The following is a 21,041-nucleotide window of genomic DNA, read 5'->3' as shown; positions in this document are numbered from 1 at the left end:
GCTTTCAGCAGCTCTTTAGCTTGATTATGTAGCTATCTATCTGCATGGAAACGGTTTTGAAAACCTCATGCTTGCCTTTTTACTAGGCAATATTACAGATAGCATGAGTGCTTTGACGAAAGTGAATATATTTTAGTTTTGCATTAATTTTAGTCCTTTTTGGTCTGTTTACTTTGTAATTACATGCATCAGGTGCTCTTTTACTGGTTCTCTATGACATTTTTTACGTTTAAAATTTTGACTTCTTAATTTGGTTGGGTTATCGGCGGCTGCTAACTTTGGCTGCTAACTTCACACCGGTATAAACTAATGCTACAGAATAAATAACTAATATGTATCCAAAGTCAAGTACATGACAATATTACAGAGACGTATAGTCTCCACGGTTAATCACAATACTCACTAAAGTCACCTGCAATAATATGTTACTATTCGAAGGCCGCATAAATATGTGACACGCCCTTATGGCTCTACAAATTTTAATAAGATCGTGTCAGATATTTTTGCGCCTTCCTTCCAAGGTTCGGAAACCGGTTAAACCAAACCGTTTGAATGTACTTGGCGCAAAATCTTTAAATTTCGGTTTCGCTCGAAAAACCGTTATTTTACAGTTCAGAACAGTTCTTGTCAAATTAACCGGTTTAGAACAATAAAAACCTGTTTCATCATATGTCGGTGTCTGTTTACGTGGCACACCACCAGGCCGACCGGCCGTTGCGTCGCTCGTCGAACCGGTTTATTTTAGGTTACGATAAAGTTCTTAAAACGTTGGCGTTAGTTCGGAGGAAAACCGAAATAAACCGGTATATACCGGTATTTTAAAAACCGGTTCCGAGACTGTACTCTGGTCTGTGATAAGAGAAAATTTCCAGTTAAATTTGAAATAATAGGAATATGGTTGGTTTCTTTTTTTTAATCAAAATAAATCAAATTATGTTTCTATTAAAATGGTTTTAATTACTTTGAAGGAATTAGTAATATGGTATGGTATGGTATTGTACAGAGAGAGCATTGTATATTTCCTGTTGAGAGATCGAGTAAAGCATTGACTAATGAATGATACCTACATATGCTTGATTAATAGGCAAGTGTTCAATGTCAAATATCCTATTGTTAAGTATGTCTATCAATATGTTATATATTAGTCGACTAATTAGTCGTTCATCATTTAGTATTAAGAATGTGACATTTATGTTAGTTTATAATTTATATTATTATTATTATCACAAATTATCAAAACAATTCATGAAAATTTGATGAAAGCAAAAATACCGCCTGTCACTTTCGCACTTACCTGTTAGAACGTGACAGGCATGGTGATAGGCGATAACAATGGAACCATGCTGCGACCGCTGGATAGATTCTCGGAGCAAGTACAGCCCGAGTAGCCAACGTGCATATCGTTTACGCTCCGTGGCGAACGAAACGCAACTGTCACAGTCGCACTTATATGGAAGAGTGATAGAGAGATGACTATGCTACGCCACGGAGCATTAACGATTGTAACGTTGGCTACGCGGCCAGTTATAAAACTAAAGACTAGACACGTGTAAGATATTGAAAAGATCGATAACTAAACGACATGTCAAAATTGACGTTTATTTAGATTCCGCTGTGATCCCAATAGGGACCGTGCGCGTTGGAGGGTCTGCCATCTATTGGCCTGAATCAGGACCATAACATGTAGATTTATGCGTCACGTGTCTTCTTGTGCATAGTAGGTTCTGCCATCTTGTGGGCTACATCGGAACAATAAACATCACATTTGCGCCTCGCGCCAAAAATCTGACAGCTCCTGTGCTGCCACCTACAGTTCATGCACGCTCCCTATAAGATCTACTACAATGTTTCTAACGTCAAAGAGTCTTCGTCAAACTGTCAATTATACGACATACAAACGATATCTAAATGAGAAATTATCGTTATCGTATCTCATTCTTCGAATCGTGCCGTATACCTGTATCGATGTTTTGCAGGACTCGCCTGCGCACCCTCGAGCGCTCCGTAGCCCTTGCCGAGCGCGCGTCCGAGCGTTGCTACATCCTGCACGAGCTAGCGCGCCTATACGCTGATACCAAGAAGGCTCAGAAAGCTAGATATTATTCTACAAAGTGCCAAGCAGGTTTGTGGTTGGCTAAAACATATAAGTAATATATTAGAATATCCAGCAGGATGGCAACTGCCGTGCGATTTCACTGTCATATTCCTCATCGTTGCTGCATTATTAGAACGCTCAATCCTTCACTCATTATCAATTTATCATAGATCTAGAATGACGCTTACCTATTACATTGTAGAGCTCATGATATCAAGGCATTTGACAGTGACATCGCCGATGTCAACGCTGCACGATCGCCATCTTTAATTGCCATTTGGCTACGGAACCCTAAAAATCGTGAAAGTGTAAATAATTGTGATGAGCTTTAACTTCTTGGTAATAGAAGCATTGCTTAAATATTTACCGCTCCAATATATCTAATGCCGACTATACCAAAAAATGAAGTGTATGATATTTTTTTTTACTAAGATAAATGTATTTTATTCAGAAGCACGATCCTCAGGCCAAAGCGTGTGGCTCCTCAACGCTACCTTCCTGCTGGCACGATGTCACATCCTACAAAACAACAGACCTGACGCCCGGGCCGCGCTACTGGAAGGTTCCTCAATGGCTCGAGCCTTTGGATATGGCGATGTTTCCGAGTTCTTTGATACGGTATGTATTATGCTTCTTAAGTACTCTTAGTACCTACTTACTACTTTCTTTTGGAAAGATGTTATGTATTACAAAACAGCAGACCTGACGCCCGGGCCGCGCTACTGGAAGGTTCCTCAATGGCTCGAGCCTTTGGATATGGCGATGTTTCAGAGTTCTTTGATACAGTATGTATTATGCTTCTTAAGTACTCTTAGTACCTACTTACTACTTTCTTTTGGAAAGATGTTATGTATTACAAAACAGCAGACCTACGCCCGGGCCGCGCTACTGGAAGGTTCCTCAATGGCTCGAGCCTTTGGATATGGCGATGTTTCCGAGTTCTTTGATACAGTATGTATTATGCTTCTTAAGTACTCTTAGTACCTACTTACTACTTTCTTTTGGAAAGATGTTATGTATTACAAAACAACAGACCTGACGCCCGGGCCGCGCTACTGGAAGGTTCCTCTATGGCTCGAGCCTTTGGATATGGCGATGTTTCCGAGTTCTTTGACACAGTATGTATTATGCTTCTGAATTACTCTTAGTACCTACTTACTACTTTATTTTGGAAAGATGTTATGTATTACAAAACAACAGACCTGACGCCCGGGCCGCGCTACTGGAAGGTTCCTCAATGGCTCGAGCCTTTGGATATGGCGATGTTTCCGAGTTCTTTGATACAGTATGTATTATGCTTCTTAAGTACTCTTAGTACCTACTTACTACTTTCTTTTGGAAAGATGTTATGTATTACAAAACAGCAGACCTGACGCCCGGGCCGCGCTACTGGAAGGTTCCTCAATGGCTCGAGCCTTTGGATATGGCGATGTTTCCGAGTTCTTTGATACAGTATGTATTATGCTTCTTAAGTACTCTTAGTATCTATACTTACTACTTTCTTTTGGAAAGATGTTATGTATTACAAAACAGCAGACCTGACGCCCGGGCCGCGCTACTGGAAGGTTCCTCTATGGCTCGAGCCTTTGGATATGGCGATGTTTCCGAGTTCTTTGACACAGTATGTATTATGCTTCTTAAGTACTCTTAGTACCTACGTAGCTTACTACTTACTACTTTCGTTTGGAAAGATCCTTGCTGCTGGAAGGCTTGTCTTTGGCTTGAGCCTTTGGATACGTCGATGTTTCTGAGTTCTTTGACACAGTACATACTTAATATGCTTCGTAATAGTAAGTATTTTCTTCTAGAAAGATGTTTTATATTACAAGCAGCAGACCAGAGGGCCTACCGCGAACCACGTTTGACGTGTTGCCTCCCTGTCACACTTACGTACGAATTTACCAGTGCGACACAGAGCCAACACATCGAACGTGGTTCGCGGTAGGCCCTCTGATACCCGGGCGCGCTGCTGGAAAGCTCGTCTTTGGCTCGACTCGAGCCTTTGGATATGGCGATATTTCAGAGTTCTTTGGCATGGTTGATTATTCGTAACTATAATAATTCAGCCTATATACGTCCCACTGCTGGGCACAGGCCTCCTCTCATGTGCAAGAGGGCAATTCGTAATTACTTTAGAAAAATCTATTTTAGTTACAAAAACCTAAGGACTAGTTTTGGGTCTTCTCAAATATAATTTATGGTTAAACAAACTTACCTGAAGTGAAGTTTGGCCATAATTATACGAGACGTTACATCCGAAGAGATTTAATTTTGACTAGGTAGTACACTGTTTAATGTACTAGGCATCCAGCACAATATTTAGATATAAGAAAATAAAATTGTCAATTGATCCTCTCGTTCTCGCCGCTGCGCCCTCTGTTGGCGCGCGTGTCACCTCATTACTTTAGAGAGTTAAGGCATCTACTCTGCGAAATTTTGGGATGAATTGAATGGTAAGATGTAATATAACTAATTACTATTCAAACAGGGCGGGATGGGACATTAAATCTCTTCGGATGTAACGTCTCGTATAATTATGGCCAAACTTCACTTCAGGTAAGTTTGTTTAACCATAAATTATACTATCGACGTTACATCCTCGAGATTTAATTTTGACTAGGTAGATGTTTAGCGCCCTTTCGCAGAGTTGGGTGAAAATTAAAGGAAAAACACTATTGTAATCACATGGTGTTTTAATTAGTTTCTTTCATTGTATTTGTTTGATTATAGCAAGCTCATCATCACGTATAAACTATAGGTAAGTATAATCAGACATTATAAACTGCTTCAGCAAAGGCATTGTCGGCATTAGCGTCAGTTGTTAGGGGTCTATTGTAAAATTTCGAGAATACTAACGAATTCCCGGACCAGCCTGCTGTCTTCTTAATCCTTTCGACTGACAGGCCTTTGCGATTGGCCGCTGAGGTAGCAGCGTGCCTTGTGCTGTGAGCACAGAACAAGCTCGTATCGATTCCACTGTCAGACATCGTCTTTTTTATCCAGCGACTAATTGTGCTAGAACTAGCGTTATGTATTGGTCTTTTTATTGTTAATAAAAGTCGTTCTGTGTTGACGCTATTTCTAAAGGTTTGGGTCCTATCCATGTATGCCAACAATGTCCTAGCTGGGCAGATTTCTACTTTATTGGGGAAGAACGGTATAATGAGACGTGGCATTGTCCTACTGGGAGCGGATGTTTTTAATATGTCATCAACAATTATTTTAATATTATCTTCATATATTTGAATATTAGGAGGCTTAATCAAGGATAACGTCTGTACTCGTTGTGCAGTCGACAATGCGAGCAGAGTTACGGTTTTTCGTGTTAATAGATCCAGGCTTATATCTTCGTTTGGATATAAGGTAGTTAAATGATTCAAAACTATATTCGGGTCCCAAGTTGTTTGGTATTTTGGGAAACAGGGTTTGGTTTTATAAACTCCCTTTAAAAACCTAGACACATGTCTATGTTTAGTAAGCGATTCTCCTAAAATTAAAGATAGAGCTGAGCGAGAAGTATTTAGACTTGAATAGTTAGCTCCACGTTGATATTGCTCCGTTAGAAAATGTAATACTATGGATGTGTCCACTGAGAAACAATCTAACTTATTGATTTTACAATACAGCCACCACTTATGCAATTCACAATTATATTGTTTTAATGAATTTGCAGATAGAGATGAAATCATTATATCAATCGTTTGAGGCATTAATGACTGCCTAGAAAATGCTTTCCTGATAATAGCATCGCCACCAGGGTAAGCTTCCTCCAGAGTGGATGGTAAGTCCTGAAAGGGGATAGGAGCAAGTTAATATTAGGTCCCAGGAAAATGAATTCTGACGTCGACAAGGCTGTCAGTAGTGAAAACCACGGCTGACTAGGCCAGTAAGGAACAACAATTATGCCAGTTGCTTTATCGGCAATGATCTTATTTAAGCATCGTAAAATTAAAGAGAAGGGTGGAAAAGCGTAGAAAAAATATGGATGCCAATCAACTGTAAACGCATCAATATTGAAGGCACTTGGATCCGGGAACCAAGAGATATATTTCTGACATTTCGAATTGATTCGAGTGGCAAACATATCGATGTCAGGGATACCAAAATTGTCAGTAATTTGATTATACGCATCCTCTGATAATTCCCACTCTGTGTCGATATTGGTGCGCCTTGACTCTTGATCGGCCTCCTTGTTGTCTCTAGATTTTATATATGATGCGAAAATAAATAGCTTGCGACTTTCGCACCACTGCCATATTTTGCGAGTTATGTCATTAAGGTGTACGTATTGTACCCCACCCATCCTATTTATATAAGAGATTGCGGTCATATTGTCAATTCTAAGTAAAATCTCTTTGTTATTCAAATCTTTTGCAAAACACTTAAGTCCTATAAAGGCAGCCTGGAGCTCCAAAAAATTAATATGGTGCTCCCTATCTGTAGCGTTCCAGAAACCGTGAGAGCGTTTACCATTACAATATATGCCCCAGCCAGTAAGTGATGAGTCTGAAAATATTTCCAACGCGTATTTACTTGTTCGGATCGGGTTTTTGGTGGTCATTATGTTTTCTTGCCACCACTTTAAGTCTGGTTGAATTTTTTCAGTTAATATCATATTACTATCATAATTATCACCTGAATTTTTTAACGCAAGAAATTTTTCTCTCTCTAAACGTTTAGTGTATACCCAACCATAAGATACTGCCAAACAAGTAGAGGTAAGAGAACCAAGAAAAGTAGCAAATTCTCTTATGGTTAAAACTTTTTGTTTGGAAATACTTTTTGACTGATCGTAGATATGTTTTCGTTTCTTGTAGGGCAACTCTAGGCTCATATCGCGAGTATTTATATTAAATCCTAGAAAGGTACATGTCTGGCTTGGCTGAAATATACTTTTCTTGTCGTTAATCACAAATCCTAATTTATCTAATAGGGATACGGTTTCTGTAACGCAATCATGGCATTCGCTATAAGTACGACCTATACACAATATATCGTCTAGATATATTACAAGCATTAAGCCTTTACTTCTGAGATGTGTAATAACTGGTTTCATGAGTTTAGTAAAAACGTACGGCGCTGAACAGAGCCCGAACGGTAGACATGTAAACTCATAGGTATCATTAAATTTGAATCTTAAAAATTTTCGGCATGATTCATGAATCGGAATTAAAAAATATGCTTCTTTAAGGTCAATCGTTGCTAGGTATCCTGATTTAGGTACCAGTTTTGTGGCAGTACGAATATCCTCCATCTTAAAGTGATGATGATCAATGAACTTATTTAGTTTTTTGAGATTAAGGATAAATCTAAGTGACCCGTCACTTTTAGGGGTAAGAAAAACCTTGGATATAAACTGCCCTGTAGAATCTTGGCATTTTACGACCGCGCCGCAAACTAGTAACTTTGTGATAGCGATTTTAAGATTCTCATTATCGGATGGAGAAAAAACAGAGTTCATTGGTTCAATTTCTTGTACAACTGTTGAATTAAATGGGATTTTGTATCCAACAACGTATTGCAGTACAATCGTATCATCTGTTATATCACGCCAATGATCAATGTAAAACTGGAGTCTACCTGCGTGCTGCTTTACCTCTATTGATGTTTGCGTGGCTGCCGGCTGTCTCTCTTGGACGACGAAGGCTGGTACTTCTCTGAGGTCGTCCGCCGGGGCTGCTGAGGAGGGGCGCGTGTCCGGTACCCACCCGGCTTGTTCTTTCGCGAACTCTGCTGCCTGGGTGGGCCTCTCCAGTTTCCCTGGCGCGAGGTATATTTCTTTGACGAAGAGGGGGTATTAGAAGTATAAGATCTTTTAATTTGAAGTCCTGACTTCTCTGCTGACTTCGAGGCTTTAATCTTTTCGCCGAGATTCTCCCCAAATAAATACGAGTCCCTTTTAACATCTTGCATCATATTTGTGAATTTTTTATCCAAACTTGGTAAAATTATTTTCCTTCTGCTACTGGTATTCTCAGAATGAAGATCGGCTAGTAATTGGCTAACATCAGCAATCTGCTTTATGATTGCAAGCTTTTCCAGGTTTTCTGAAATGAGGCAACCTGTGAGCTTGGATAAACCTGCAATAGCCAATCCTAGTTGGTTTTGGGCCTTTTCCATTCTTTTGTCTCTTTGCCTCGATGACTCAGACATCACAGCTGCAATTTCAGCATTCAGTTTAGGAGCTTTAAGTAATTTAAAGTTTTCTGGAATTAGAAATTTCTCTGAAAGCTCCTCCTTTTCTTCTTTGCTTAAGCCCTCAACTGCTATTCGCCCCCAACGTTTAGCGATTTCCTCTGGGATGTTAGGCCCGAAAACCTCCTCCTTCTCTTTTGATCCACCCAGTGCCTCCAGGATATTAGCTGGCAACTCCACGGATGGCGCATCCGGCGTTAAAGTGCTTGGCCCTGCGACGGGACCAGAGATGGGTGCTTGTGTAGCCTGGGCGTCGACCGAAGTATCAACCGGTATTACTACCGATTTAATTTCCTCTGCATTAGAGTAGTCCGATGCCGAGGCTTCTGATACTTCTTCATAGTCAGAATAGTAATTTTCCGCTGAAGAGTTGCATTCGGAAACTGTAATAATGAATTCCCATGTAACAAAAAAAAAAAACTTCGAGGAAGTATGAGCATATATCGATCAGACGTTGATGAGTGCGTGCATATGAAGTGCATACCTCGACATAACTTTGTATTTTAACAAATAAGGTCGTAATCGCATCACGACTCAAAAAATAATAGGCAACAAAAAGTTATTGACCGTAATCGCATCACGGTTCTAAATAACTTGTTATAATCAAGTCGAGGTGTGAGGGCTAAAAATTAAAAAGTTTGTTGCCAAACTTGACGTTTAAAGTCATTGATTGCAATCGCATCGCAATTCTAGACTAAAGTTATTGACCGTAATCGCATCACGGTTCTAAATAACTATAATTTATGTGTTTATTACACATACGACATTCACACACATACGATTTGCAGCACACAACAGCGTAGGGTTTAAAAACAGTTAAATAAGGACGAGTATTGTATTATTAACGTAGGTATTTATGTAACACATTCTTTCTAATAGCCGTGCATCTCAATCCTTATAAAATGCACCTTATTACATAGGTAACTGGTTCATATACGAACCATGAAGCATTGGTATGTTTACATTTTTTAAGATGTGCGGTAGGCAGCGAACAGCCGAGACTCGCCGTCGCCGCTCATGAACCATAGGGCCCGCGCAATCCTTAAACAAATCTAATTTGAACCACTGAACTCACCTTCGTCGTCACTATAATAATGGCGCCGATCTAAACTGCGTTTTAGTCGTTTTATTTTGCGCTTAATATCTTCCGAGTGACGTCTTCTTCGTTTTCCCATATTGTCGAGATATTATTTTATACCTACGGGGTAATTTTCACTTATTTTCACAAGAATTATAATTTAATTTGAATAAACTTGAACGAGAGTGTACTGCGATGCCCGCACAAAAAAGCGAAAATGAGGTGACACGCGCGCCAACAGAGGGCGCAGCGGCGAGAACGAGAGGATCAATTGACAATTTTATTTTCTTATATCTAAATATTGTGCTGGATGCCTAGTACATTAAACAGTGTACTACCTAGTCAAAATTAAATCTCGAGGATGTAACGTCGATAGTATAATTTCTTCTTGAATCGATGCCACGTCTTACAAAATAACAGACTTGCGGGCCACGCTGCTGGATGGCCCGTCGATGACTTGAGCCTTTGCATATGGCGATTTTTCAGAGTTCTTTGGCACAGTATGTTACAACTATGATGTAAAATGCCACGTCCTACAACAGACCTGACGCCCGGCCACATTACTGAAAGACTCTTCTTCTATTTCTTCCTTCTAGAAAAGTGCGTACTCCCATCTTTAACACCGACAATGCACTTCCAACCCTTCTGATGTTGACCATAGACGGCGGTTATTACTTATCGTCAGGCTATTTGTCTTCTCGTTTAAATCCTATACCATAAAAACTTGCTCGAACCTTTGGATATAGATTGCCTGCAAAACATATTTACACAACCAAATATTAGTGTAAATTTTGATACCTACAAGTAAGCATTGTAAATTAATGATTTAACTCAGTACTTGTTATTGTGGTTTGTGGGCCTTTGAATGCCACGTCGACCAGGTATTGGTCAGTACTTACCTACTAAAATAAGTTTGTATAATGTATGAGTAGGTATGACACAACATTGTTAGCTTTATTCTAGAGCACACTTTCCGCCAACAAACTGTCCTCAGTTGGGCGAAAAAATATGTATATATACCTACGAAAGTTTTCTCTTGAAATAAATAAATAATTAAAAAATAAATACCAACAACCCAAGCCTTATTGAGCTTAGTCAATTTGTGTAATAATGGCCTATAAATAATAATATGGTTCTTTTTTGACGCGGATATATAAAATTTTGTACATGCGCTATAAAAGTATTCAACATTATCGTGTCGGGTTAGGGCACTATCTAGTTACCACGAAGTGGTTTTCAGTGTCAATAGCAGTAATCATTTAGTGGTAATAGATGGGAATAACCCATCATGTCCTACATTTTCTATAAAGTACTGAAATAAGTTTACCCTTCTTAATAAAAGGAAAATTGGACCTTCCAAAGTACTCGTTTTAATTGCTCCTAAGTGTAGTTTCGTAGTTGAATTTCTTCGCAGTGACCTTATTAAAGCAAGTAGGCTAAGTACACTGGGAGAATAATTAAGGCCGAGACTGGAACCGTGATTACTCCTTTATTGTGCTGGAGTTGATTACTTTTAATTGAATCCCTCAATGACAGTATTTATACTCTGTATCTTTAGGTATTTAATAAAAGTAAACAAAACATTTTTGGGTAGTTATAACATTTATTGCTTAACCAACCAAATATAAAACCGCCTGAATCTCTCACTGAACGACCTGACTTCAACCTACATTATTTGATCATGCAATGTTTCCATCTACCCTCAACTGGCTTAAGGAGCTATTTGCGGGTAGATATTGTTTACTTTTATTTAAATACCTAAAAATACAGCGTATAGTTTGCATTTTTCTTTAATACCACGTCTGTGGCAAAAAAGCATATAGCCCACCTGATGGTAAGCAGTCACCTTAGCCTATGGACACCTGCAGCTCCAGACGTGTTACATGCGCGTTGTCGACTTAAAAACCTGTAGTCTGTTCGGAAAGAGAAGAGTCGTGGAATGTATTGAGTCCCGCACAGACACTACACTCCTTTTTTGAAGAACCATACTGTAGTCTTTCGAGAAAACCTCGGCATAGCTCATTCCACGGGCAGGTCCGCCTCCACGACATCACACCAGCGGTACCTGGGGCGCCCGATCGGTCGACGGCCGGTTGGTCGCCCCAAGTACGCTTCCTTGACTACGCGATCCTCCCCCATTCTGAGTAGGTGACCGAGCCAGCGAAGTCTGTGGGATTTAGTTACGCCGATGATGTTGGGCTCAGCCACCAACTCCAAAAAGAAATATATTTTTCACGCCACGCGCGAAATTCGCGCGGCGCGCCATATTTTTTATCCCCTTCAAGTTTTCTGTTTGTACGACTTGTAATAAAAGTAATCTTATTTGTAGTGTGCCAATGTCTCGACTGAAGGAGAAATCTTGCTCTCCGAGGAGCCACTGTCGAAAAGAGAGAAAGACATGGTGAGCCTGATGCAGGATGATGACATGAAATCTGCCGCCGAACATCTGTTTAGAAGGATGTCTACAGTTCCTGTCGCCAGGTAATTAGTTTACCATTTGTCCACCAAAAACATCAACTGACGTGTTAAGCTACAGCCCAATATCAACCTTATTGCATTCCGAAAAGGTTCACAATATCGCACCGCGCACTATAGTTGCCTATAGGCAATAAAGATAAAGAAAGTTTATTTTTCATGTAGGCATATTACAATGCGCTTATGAACGTCAAATAAAGCTACGCCGGCTCTAACCCTACACCTCTGACCCGAGAAGATTTAAGTCCCTCCTAAATTGTTGCAACAATTTAGGAGGGACTTAAATGAAGGGTATCCAAATACGGGACCGGCAAGAAACTCGGCGTTACACATCTTTTCGAAACAATAAATCTTATAACTAACATTCATTAAATAAAAAAAAATACAATTGAAAGTAATATGAATGTAATTTCTTAAACAAATTAGATGCACCAGATTGCTAATGCAGGACGTTAGCAATGGCGTTCAAGGGCCGCTTTTATGTTGTTGTCGTTTTATCTTTCACTTCTTTTCGATTTCGATAAAATTTGGTAAATAGAGTTCCCTATTCCGTACAACATGTACTCAATTTCACAGTACATCCTACAAAATATTTCACTGACTCGCGGAAACGAAAAACAATAAAAATCATTGTGAGCGTTACCCATATAGCGTGGGGGTTTTAAAAATAATAATACCTATAATAAATATGTAGATTATAAATAACCATATTCTGCTGCTTTTCGACCTACATATTTTTTTAAATATAAGTACAACAAAAGAGATAAAAATACACATAATGACTTGATTGTCTCCGCTAGTCAGCAATAAAGTAAACACGGCAGCCGAGCAAAATACCGCAAATTATCGAATCTGTTTGAGCTGTAATTTATACCGGCAATATCGGCTACAGCGTGCATATTATCGGCTGCACGATGAATATATTATTAACGAAATAATTACTGTATCGCTTTCCGTAAAAAGCTTTGGTAAAAACGACACGTAAAGATATTGCACTGTGATTTTCTATTATGGAGCTCTCACATTGGCTGATATAATATGTTATACAACATCGTGTGACAGAGACATTATCATAATATTGATAGTAATTTATTATGTTGTCCCTGTCACATGATGTGGACCCTGTTTGGACTAAAACTAGTTAAGAGGAAAGGGGGCCCCTTCTCCGTACAAACGTAGTCCCCATTTTTCGCTCTGGATATTGACATAATGGAAAATATTTTTATACAATTTGACGTCTATTAACTATAGCTATGCCCCTTCGTTTGACTTTTTTAATTATTTTAATATAAGAATTAAGAGCGAAAAATAATTTCCATACAGATTTTACATGCTCATAACTTTTACAATAATTAAAAATTCGATAAAATAAACGATATGGCATAGATGTGGTTGATAGACATCAAACTAATTTCAATAATTCATATTCAGAGAGGAAAATGAGGACTACTTTTGTATGAAAAGGCGATTTCGCACTCTCTTCCACTTTCGTCTACCGTAGTGTTTGTATAAAAGTTGGTTCAGTTCAGTTCAGTTCAAATATACTTTATTCATGTAGGCCTAGCAACAAGCACTTATGAATAGTAAGATAATATTACATATAGTTATCTTAAGTTAATTATCAGTTCTCCCTAAAGAACCGGACTAATTTGCAATCTTCTAATAATAAACTCAGACTTAAGTTTGAGATCTAAGTTCACTTTTGACACATGCCAACTAAACGCCCGTAGAACCAAATCGCGCATGACCCATTGAAATTATTAATAAAATCCCGTATAATGATTGTATTTGTCAAGTACTTAAAAACAATATTTAGTTTTTCTTAAGTATAACTTAACTTTGTTACATTTCTAAGATCTTAGTTATTGAATAATTTAAGATAGTAATTTATCCCACAAACAGTTACCTATTATGTATTGGTTGTGGTCGAGTCTTTCGTTTCAATTCATATGGCATTTCCGTAAGTTGATAAAAATCGATGAAAAATGTATAAAGGATACATTTAAAATAAAAACAAAATGACAATAAAATGGAATACCATGTGAAAAAAAGGTTAATTAATAATACAAATGACCATGCATGTAGGGGTGGACGAGAAGATCTTGGGGTCGTAGATGAGGTGAGTTAAATGACAGTCGTAGTCCAATACATGCACGTATAATAATTTAACTTTTGTTATACATAGATATTAAGTTACATAATTATATAGCTAATTGTAAGTGGACGGGCACAACCGTCCGTCGCAAGATGGCTGAGAGAAATAACAGGTTCCGGCCCCACTTCTCCGCGCCCCGCACCATGCATTGCGTTGGCGACGGCTCCCGAAGATGCCCGAACAAAGACGAGGCGAGTTAAGGCAGTGAAATCAATTCGACTAATTCGTTTATAATCGCTAGATTTGTCGAAAATACTTTACAAACTCTAGTCAAATTTAAAAATAAATTTAAAAGATCCTTTGCTTCGTCTCTTGTTCATAATGATCGCTTGGTAACTTTATAAAAGTTATGGCTTCGAAGTTTTACTTGAAGCCTTTTCCGTAAAATTGTTGAAGAAAACCAATATCTTCACAATCAAGTATTTACGAGGAACTTTAAAATTCAGCTTATTGCATGCAGAATTTGTTCCACTGGGATAAAACTTTGTACAAAGTTACGGGATTTATACCTACTGAATTGCAAAATCTTTTATCACAATTAAAAAAAAATACTTGTAAACCTCCAAAGTAGACCATAATTATACTACATAGGACGGAAGCCCGTACGGCTACGGATATGTAACTGTTCACGAACACATGCATACTTAGTTTCGAAATAAAATCAGAGATGGCGTTGTCAAATGAGTTAACATGAAACGCTTCAAGAGGTCTCTCTTTTTATATTATACCAAAGAGAATTGATTGTAATAGACAGGTAAAGTCTAAAGCGAGGTTTAGATTAGCAGGAACTTGCATGCAATTTTCATTACATTGCGGGATCTGATCTAACTTTTGAATGTAGTTTACCGTAGTAATCGGTAATTTAACGTAAATTGCATGCAAGTTCTTGCTAGTCTACGCCTCGCTTAAGAAAAAAAAACGTGCCCCTTAGTTTCCACATCCGAAACAGATGGCACTGTACTGCGCCATATGTTTTGCGGTCACTGAATTTTCAAATGTCAACTTTTGACAATCAGAGTTACCGCAAAATGTATGGAGCTGTTCAGCGCCATCTCGTTTACCTGTCAAAGTCGAAACACGAAATTGTCTTAGATTTTACGCATCTTACCCAATCAATGTATCTTTGATTATACTTACTACTTTTCCGGTATTTTTCGATGACATTTGTCAATTTTGTGGTGCCGATATCATAGCAACAGCCAAAACAAGTCAGGGGGCCTACTGCGAACACCAAAGTTTTCAAAATACGGACATGCTTCTCTTTTACTCTTATTAAGCAGTAATTACACTGAAAAAGTAAGATGCCCGCAATGTGAAAACTTCGGTGTTCGTGGTAGGCCCTCAGTGGCTAGATTTCGATAGGTAAGGCTAAGCGCGCACTACGATTTTCATTTTACGACACCATTGTAGAATCGCGCTGTAATATATCGCTGAAAATTCACTGCACGCACTGCGATGAAAAAGCCGATGATTTGTTCATTCTCAACATGGATTTCGTACCAGTCACTTGTCTTGCCTTATTGCTTCTTAAGAGGAGTAGAAAAAAGAAAAAAAATTCTTCAATATGCGATCGCTGTATGACTTTGAGTATTTATCCCACAAAGGCGGTCTTCCTTCTATTTCCATAATTAAATGGTCTACATCTAGCGTCTCGTCTTGTAGCTCCATTGGAGAAGCAGACATGCTGACATGTTGACGCTTAGAGAGCGAAATGCTGATTGAGCGCCGCGGGCTCCGGGGTGCGATTTTATTAACGCAGTGCGCGCGGGGAAATGTGACAAATCACAATTTTAAAATCGCTGCGTTTTTTTTCTACTATATGCGCGCACTGACATATAAACATATATTTATAGGTTTTCCCTTTTTATTATTATTTTTAATTAGTTTTGACGATGCGGGTTGCATATGACTTATGTGTAAATAGACATTCTGAATTGACGAAACCTCAGGTGGATGAGCTTTTTGTAATGTGACGAAACCTGCGCTGTGGATCTGATGGTATAATTTTGGTTAATAAATAAATTACTGCTGTATCAATATATACGTTGCATTTCTGCGACAAAATTATCGCACGACAAAAAATCGTAGTGCGCGCTTGGCCTAATTTACCGTTACTTACAATTTTAGTTCTTTATGTAACCGCTAGAGGCGTGCGATTCTACGATATAATTCTTATTCTATTTTTTACTATACTTATAAAGGGAGTGAAGTTATTAGGCACATCAGATCGTAAAAAAACAGAAATACGTGACATATGGCCCGTTTATTCAGTTTACTGCTGTAGTAAAGTAAATCGAATTTACTTTGGCAGCTCATGGTAGTGGTATAGGTCAAAAGGCGTTCTAAAAGTTTTTATAATGTGTCGAAAAATGGCAGTAAATTTACTGTGGCTACAAAGTTCACTTTGACAAAAAATCTGCATCTATTTTTATGTTTAATTACTGTGCAAATAAAATCGTTTCCACTTTACACGCTCAATATTTTGCAATTTCTATCATAGGAATTCTTGGATAAAATATTTTTCTGGCTTTATTTGATTGACGTTAATAATTCCACCGTAGGTGATTTATTTCGAGTAAATATGGAAAAATACATGCTACAAATAAAATGGAAAAATATTATATTCATTTTAAACATGGTAGTTTACAATACAGTGCTAGATTTCTCTATAAATAACTCACTTACAATGTAAAAGGTTATTTAATATAATGTATAAGAAAACATTCATCTTGGTGGATACACACCAAACCATGCAAAACCAGGCCCTACAGTACCGACCAATAATATATCACCTCCATGTTTTTACGGTAGAACTTTTTTTTTATATTGGAAGTATTTTGGACCCGGGTATGTCCTTAAACTACGTCCAAAAGAGAGGTATGGGCAATGTGAATGTCATCTCGCCTTTTGTGGTAGGGCACAGCACAGCAGATGCCATTCCAGATCTAGAGCAGAGCCCAACTGGGGAAGTACCTCCACCTTACAGAAAACCGCAGCCAAATAACACTTGACCCTACTCATAGTGTTGTGTTCCTGCCGGTGAGTAAGGTCGCCAGAGCTCAACAAGGGGGGTGGGGTTAGGGTCGGCAACGCGCATGTAACTCCTCTGGAGTTGCAGGTGTACATAGGCTACGGAGACTGTTTACCATCAGGCAGGCCGTATGCTTGTTTGCCACCGACGTAGTATAAAAAAAAAAAGTAATTTCCATCTCACTAGTCTCACTACTAAGGTAGTCTAAATAGCAGTAGTCGTTTGTGCGAGCGATGAGGGAAATGGGTCTCATGCAATGGTTTTTTCATAGAGGTTTTTTTTTCAATTAATGAATTAAAGTGTTTATAGTAAACATAGGTACAAAATAGGCCTTATAATTATATTATGTAGCGTATCACCATGTTTTGCAATTAGGTATACAAATATTTAAGTCAAGATGGATGCAATTATTGTAGCTTACATCTATAATCTATTGCAATTTATAATTATAGGGGCGGGAGGGTTGTTAGAGTCGGCAACGCGCATGTAATTCCTCTGGAGTTGCAGGCGTACATATGCTACGGAGACTGCTTACCATCAGGCGGGCCGTATGCTTGTTTGCCACCGACGTAATATAAAAAAAAACTAACAACAATGTAACTCTACGGCAGACAGATATTCCGTAGGTGAATAGTAAGTCAACTTAATTTTTTTAACAGAGCCTTTTTAGTATTTGCAGTATTATAATCATATATTTGTATAGAATGACTAGCAAAATATGAACTAGAATGTACGAAATAACCTATATTGTTTACTCTACTCGGAGCAAAATCATCATACTGAAGTTTCATCAGTCATTTGGTGTATAAAGGGATCTTTTTATAATAATTATTACTGTCAAATTTAGTAACTTGCGCTGCTATAAGATTATTGTCAACTTAGCTAAGGGCCACTTGCACTACAACACTTGTGTACAAGTTGCATGTTGAAAGATATTTTACATGTAGGTGTATATTTTGCATGCTGCAATTCAGCATGTGTGATACTTTTTAATTTATAATATTTAAGACCTTTTGTTAATGCAAATAAAGAACTTTACTTTACTTTACTTCCGCCAGTGGCGTGAAGAGGCGCGAGACGTCCTCTACCAGCAGTAGTCAGAGCGTCTGGCAATCCCGGGAGCTAGCCGGGACCTGGTGGCCGCTGTTCGTCCCGTTTTGAAAGAATGGGTCGAACGCAAGCATGGCGCACCCTCCTTCCATCTCACACAGCTCCTGACGGGGCACGGCTGCTTCGGCTGGTACCTGTGTGAGAGGTTGGGAAGGGAGCCGACGACAGCATGCCATCATTGCGATTGAGGAGCCGTGGACACGGCGCAACACACGCGCGAAGAGTGCCCTGTTTGGGCGGAGCCTCGCGCTATCCTGTCCTCGGCCATAGGAGGAGACCTCTCACTGCCGGCGCTAATACGCCGCATGCTCAGCAGTGAGGAAGCATGGGCGGCAGTGGCCTCCTTTAGCGTCACCGTCCTGTCGCAAAAGGAGGCTGCAGAGAGAATGCGCGAGGACGATGCGATTTCGCTCCCTCAGCGCCGTAGGAGGCCAGGTTGGCGTCAAAGGGCATACGCAGCCCGAATGATGCCGCCTTAACGGGAACCTGCGGGTGATGGACCGGGAGTTCCATCACTCGCCTAAAGAGGTTCCGAGCTGGAAGGCCCTCAAGTGTTCCGAGGCGTCTTCAGCGGAGTAGGCTGCTGCAGCAGCCACAAAAAACGAGCCCGTAATGGCAACGCCGACGGGGTATCGGAAGTCTACAATCGCGTTCCCGAAACCCCATTCACAAAGCGCGCGGTGGAACACCCCAGGGGGTTTAGTCCGTGGGAGTCGGATATACCCACTCGGCTTCTCCCGTGCCAGTGGGATCCATAACGGATTCCCCCTGGGTCAAAAAAAAGGGTTAAATTTTTACCGTTAACTCCGGGTTTAACTAGTTAACCCCGAGTTAGTGGCTAACCTTTGATGGCGCAAGTTGCCGCTGCTTTAAAGAATACCCGCTGTCAGAAACAATTTAGTAAAAAATTAATTAGAATTAATTGCCTTGCTTTTCATAATCCAAATACTTTCAGCGTGACCCTCCTATTATGGTTCCAGGCGCTTCTCAATAATGCCCGGAGCGCGCATGGAGGCTGCGCCCGCGCCGACGGGCGGACGGCGCGCTTCGATCCTGCCGCGCGCGCAGCCCGTGCGATACTACAAGACCTCACACCCGCTCGGTTTCCAAGATTTCGACAATTAATGCTTCTTATTTTTTGTTTTTATGATTATTCTTCGAAATTTTTGTTTAAAAAAAGTAAAGTCAATAATCGTCTAATCTAATTTTGTGCACTATATTTTTCTTTCCTATGGATTTGGCGAAAATGTTAAATTAACATTTAGTTTTAAATTTAGTTTGACTGAGGTGTTAAAAGTCAAAATTTAATTTAATTTAAATTAATTTTCTTCAAGATTTGTACGGTGTGTAAATTTAATCGAGTATTTTATGTACCTATTGAAAGAAATGTCATTGTTAACCCAGACAGACAGCACTAAACTATTTTTTTTTACTCTGAAATAAAGGTACAGTATTAATTCTACAGTGTTTTTCATGCCCCGTTGTTGCACTTACCCCGCCTAACCTCAATTAAAGTCATATTAGTTTCATAATCTGTGTAACAATTCCATACCCTTTTGGCGTTATACCTCACAATAACAGGGCAACCGCAACCACAATTTGAAATTGGAACGCTAAATGCGGAATTAACCGCCACTGCCGTTGGAAGTGTCCTAAATCATACCCGATCCCTATGCTTGACGAGGAACGAGCAATTAACCTAGCATAACGGAGACAAACAAAATGTATGGACCTACATACAGTACCTGGGCGACCGAGCTTTGCTCGGTTATAGCTATTTATTGTAATATGGTGGTCTATAGGTGATAATCTTAACTACATTTTTTACTAAATTAAACTTGTCTAAAACTATTATATATACTATATACTATATAAAAATTCAAAAATTATATATAAATTAAAAAAAAAAACAAAAGTTAATCACCGGGCGAGATTCGAACCCGTAACACTCGTTTAGCAGTCCGCGTCTTAACCCGCTGGACCAGACGGACAGTGGCCGGCAATACGAAATTAGCGACCATATTCTGCGTCGAAAGAAAAACGCATGAAAACTCGAAAACACGCGTTTTCCCAAACATAAGACTAATCTAGATAGATTGTATACCCCCAAAAACCCCCATATACCAAATTTCTGCGAAATCGTTAGAGCCGTTTCCGAGATCACAGAAATATATATATACAAGAATTGCTCGTTTAAAGGTATAAGATTTATATTCTTCTATGGCCCAGAATCAACGTTTCAAATTAAAGGATAGGCAATTTTACACACAGTGTGTAGTTTCATTTAAAGTATTGTGGAGAAACAGAAACACTTTATGGAAAATAATCAGTTAGAGATACTTAAAGATATTACAAACTAAATTAAATGATAAAAAATAACATTACCTTAAAATATTTAATTTCCTTACACGGTTACTATTGCTCCAAGCCAAATGAACTATGTTTCGCCTATCCTTCCTGACCTTATTATTTTTCTACACTTCTTTCATATAAGTAAAGGGATATATCTTCCGAATCCGCACTTATCCTAAGGCTTAGTTTTCCCCTCTGGTTTAGAAGGTCAGATGGCAGTCTCTCTGGTAGAAACTGGTCACTATGCCAATTCTTGGAACTAATTGATCGGCAACTACCTCAGGGTCCTATGGCAAAAAGCGAGGACAACGCTGGGAAAAAAGCTTTGTATTTATTGCCACACATTTAAAGCATAGCGTGTTGCTTATTTATTACTAATTTTTAAAAGACCAAAACTGCCAATGTTGAAAGCGCCTATTGACAAAATACCAAAAACTATGATCTTCTGGAAAGATTACGCCATATTGTTAACCAAAGATCCGAAAGAAGGATTAAACCAAACCAACCTAAGAATCACAGAACCTCAGAAAATAGAAATATACAGGAGCAA

General features: G+C 39.1%; 1 protein-coding gene across 1 annotated transcript in view; it reads left to right on the top strand.

Annotated features, from left to right (window-relative positions):
• Positions 1–19,599, top strand: part of LOC133533264 (outer dynein arm-docking complex subunit 4-like) — an 88,365-nt gene extending 68,766 nt beyond the window's left edge. Inside the window, exons 10-13 of the mRNA XM_061872220.1 lie at positions 1,977–2,122; positions 2,547–2,713; positions 11,698–11,849; positions 19,120–19,599. Coding sequence (XP_061728204.1) covers positions 1,977–2,122; positions 2,547–2,713; positions 11,698–11,849; positions 19,120–19,264 — 610 coding nt within the window. The 3' untranslated portion in view covers positions 19,265–19,599. The remainder of the gene's footprint in view (positions 1–1,976; positions 2,123–2,546; positions 2,714–11,697; positions 11,850–19,119) is intronic.
• Positions 19,600–21,041: the final 1,442 nt, after the last annotated feature.

The sequence above is a fragment of the Cydia pomonella genome, unplaced genomic scaffold (assembly GCF_033807575.1).
Source record: "Cydia pomonella isolate Wapato2018A unplaced genomic scaffold, ilCydPomo1 PGA_scaffold_145, whole genome shotgun sequence".
In the NCBI taxonomy this organism is placed as follows: domain Eukaryota; kingdom Metazoa; phylum Arthropoda; class Insecta; order Lepidoptera; family Tortricidae; genus Cydia; species Cydia pomonella.
This window is presented reverse-complemented; position numbering and strand designations above follow the sequence as displayed.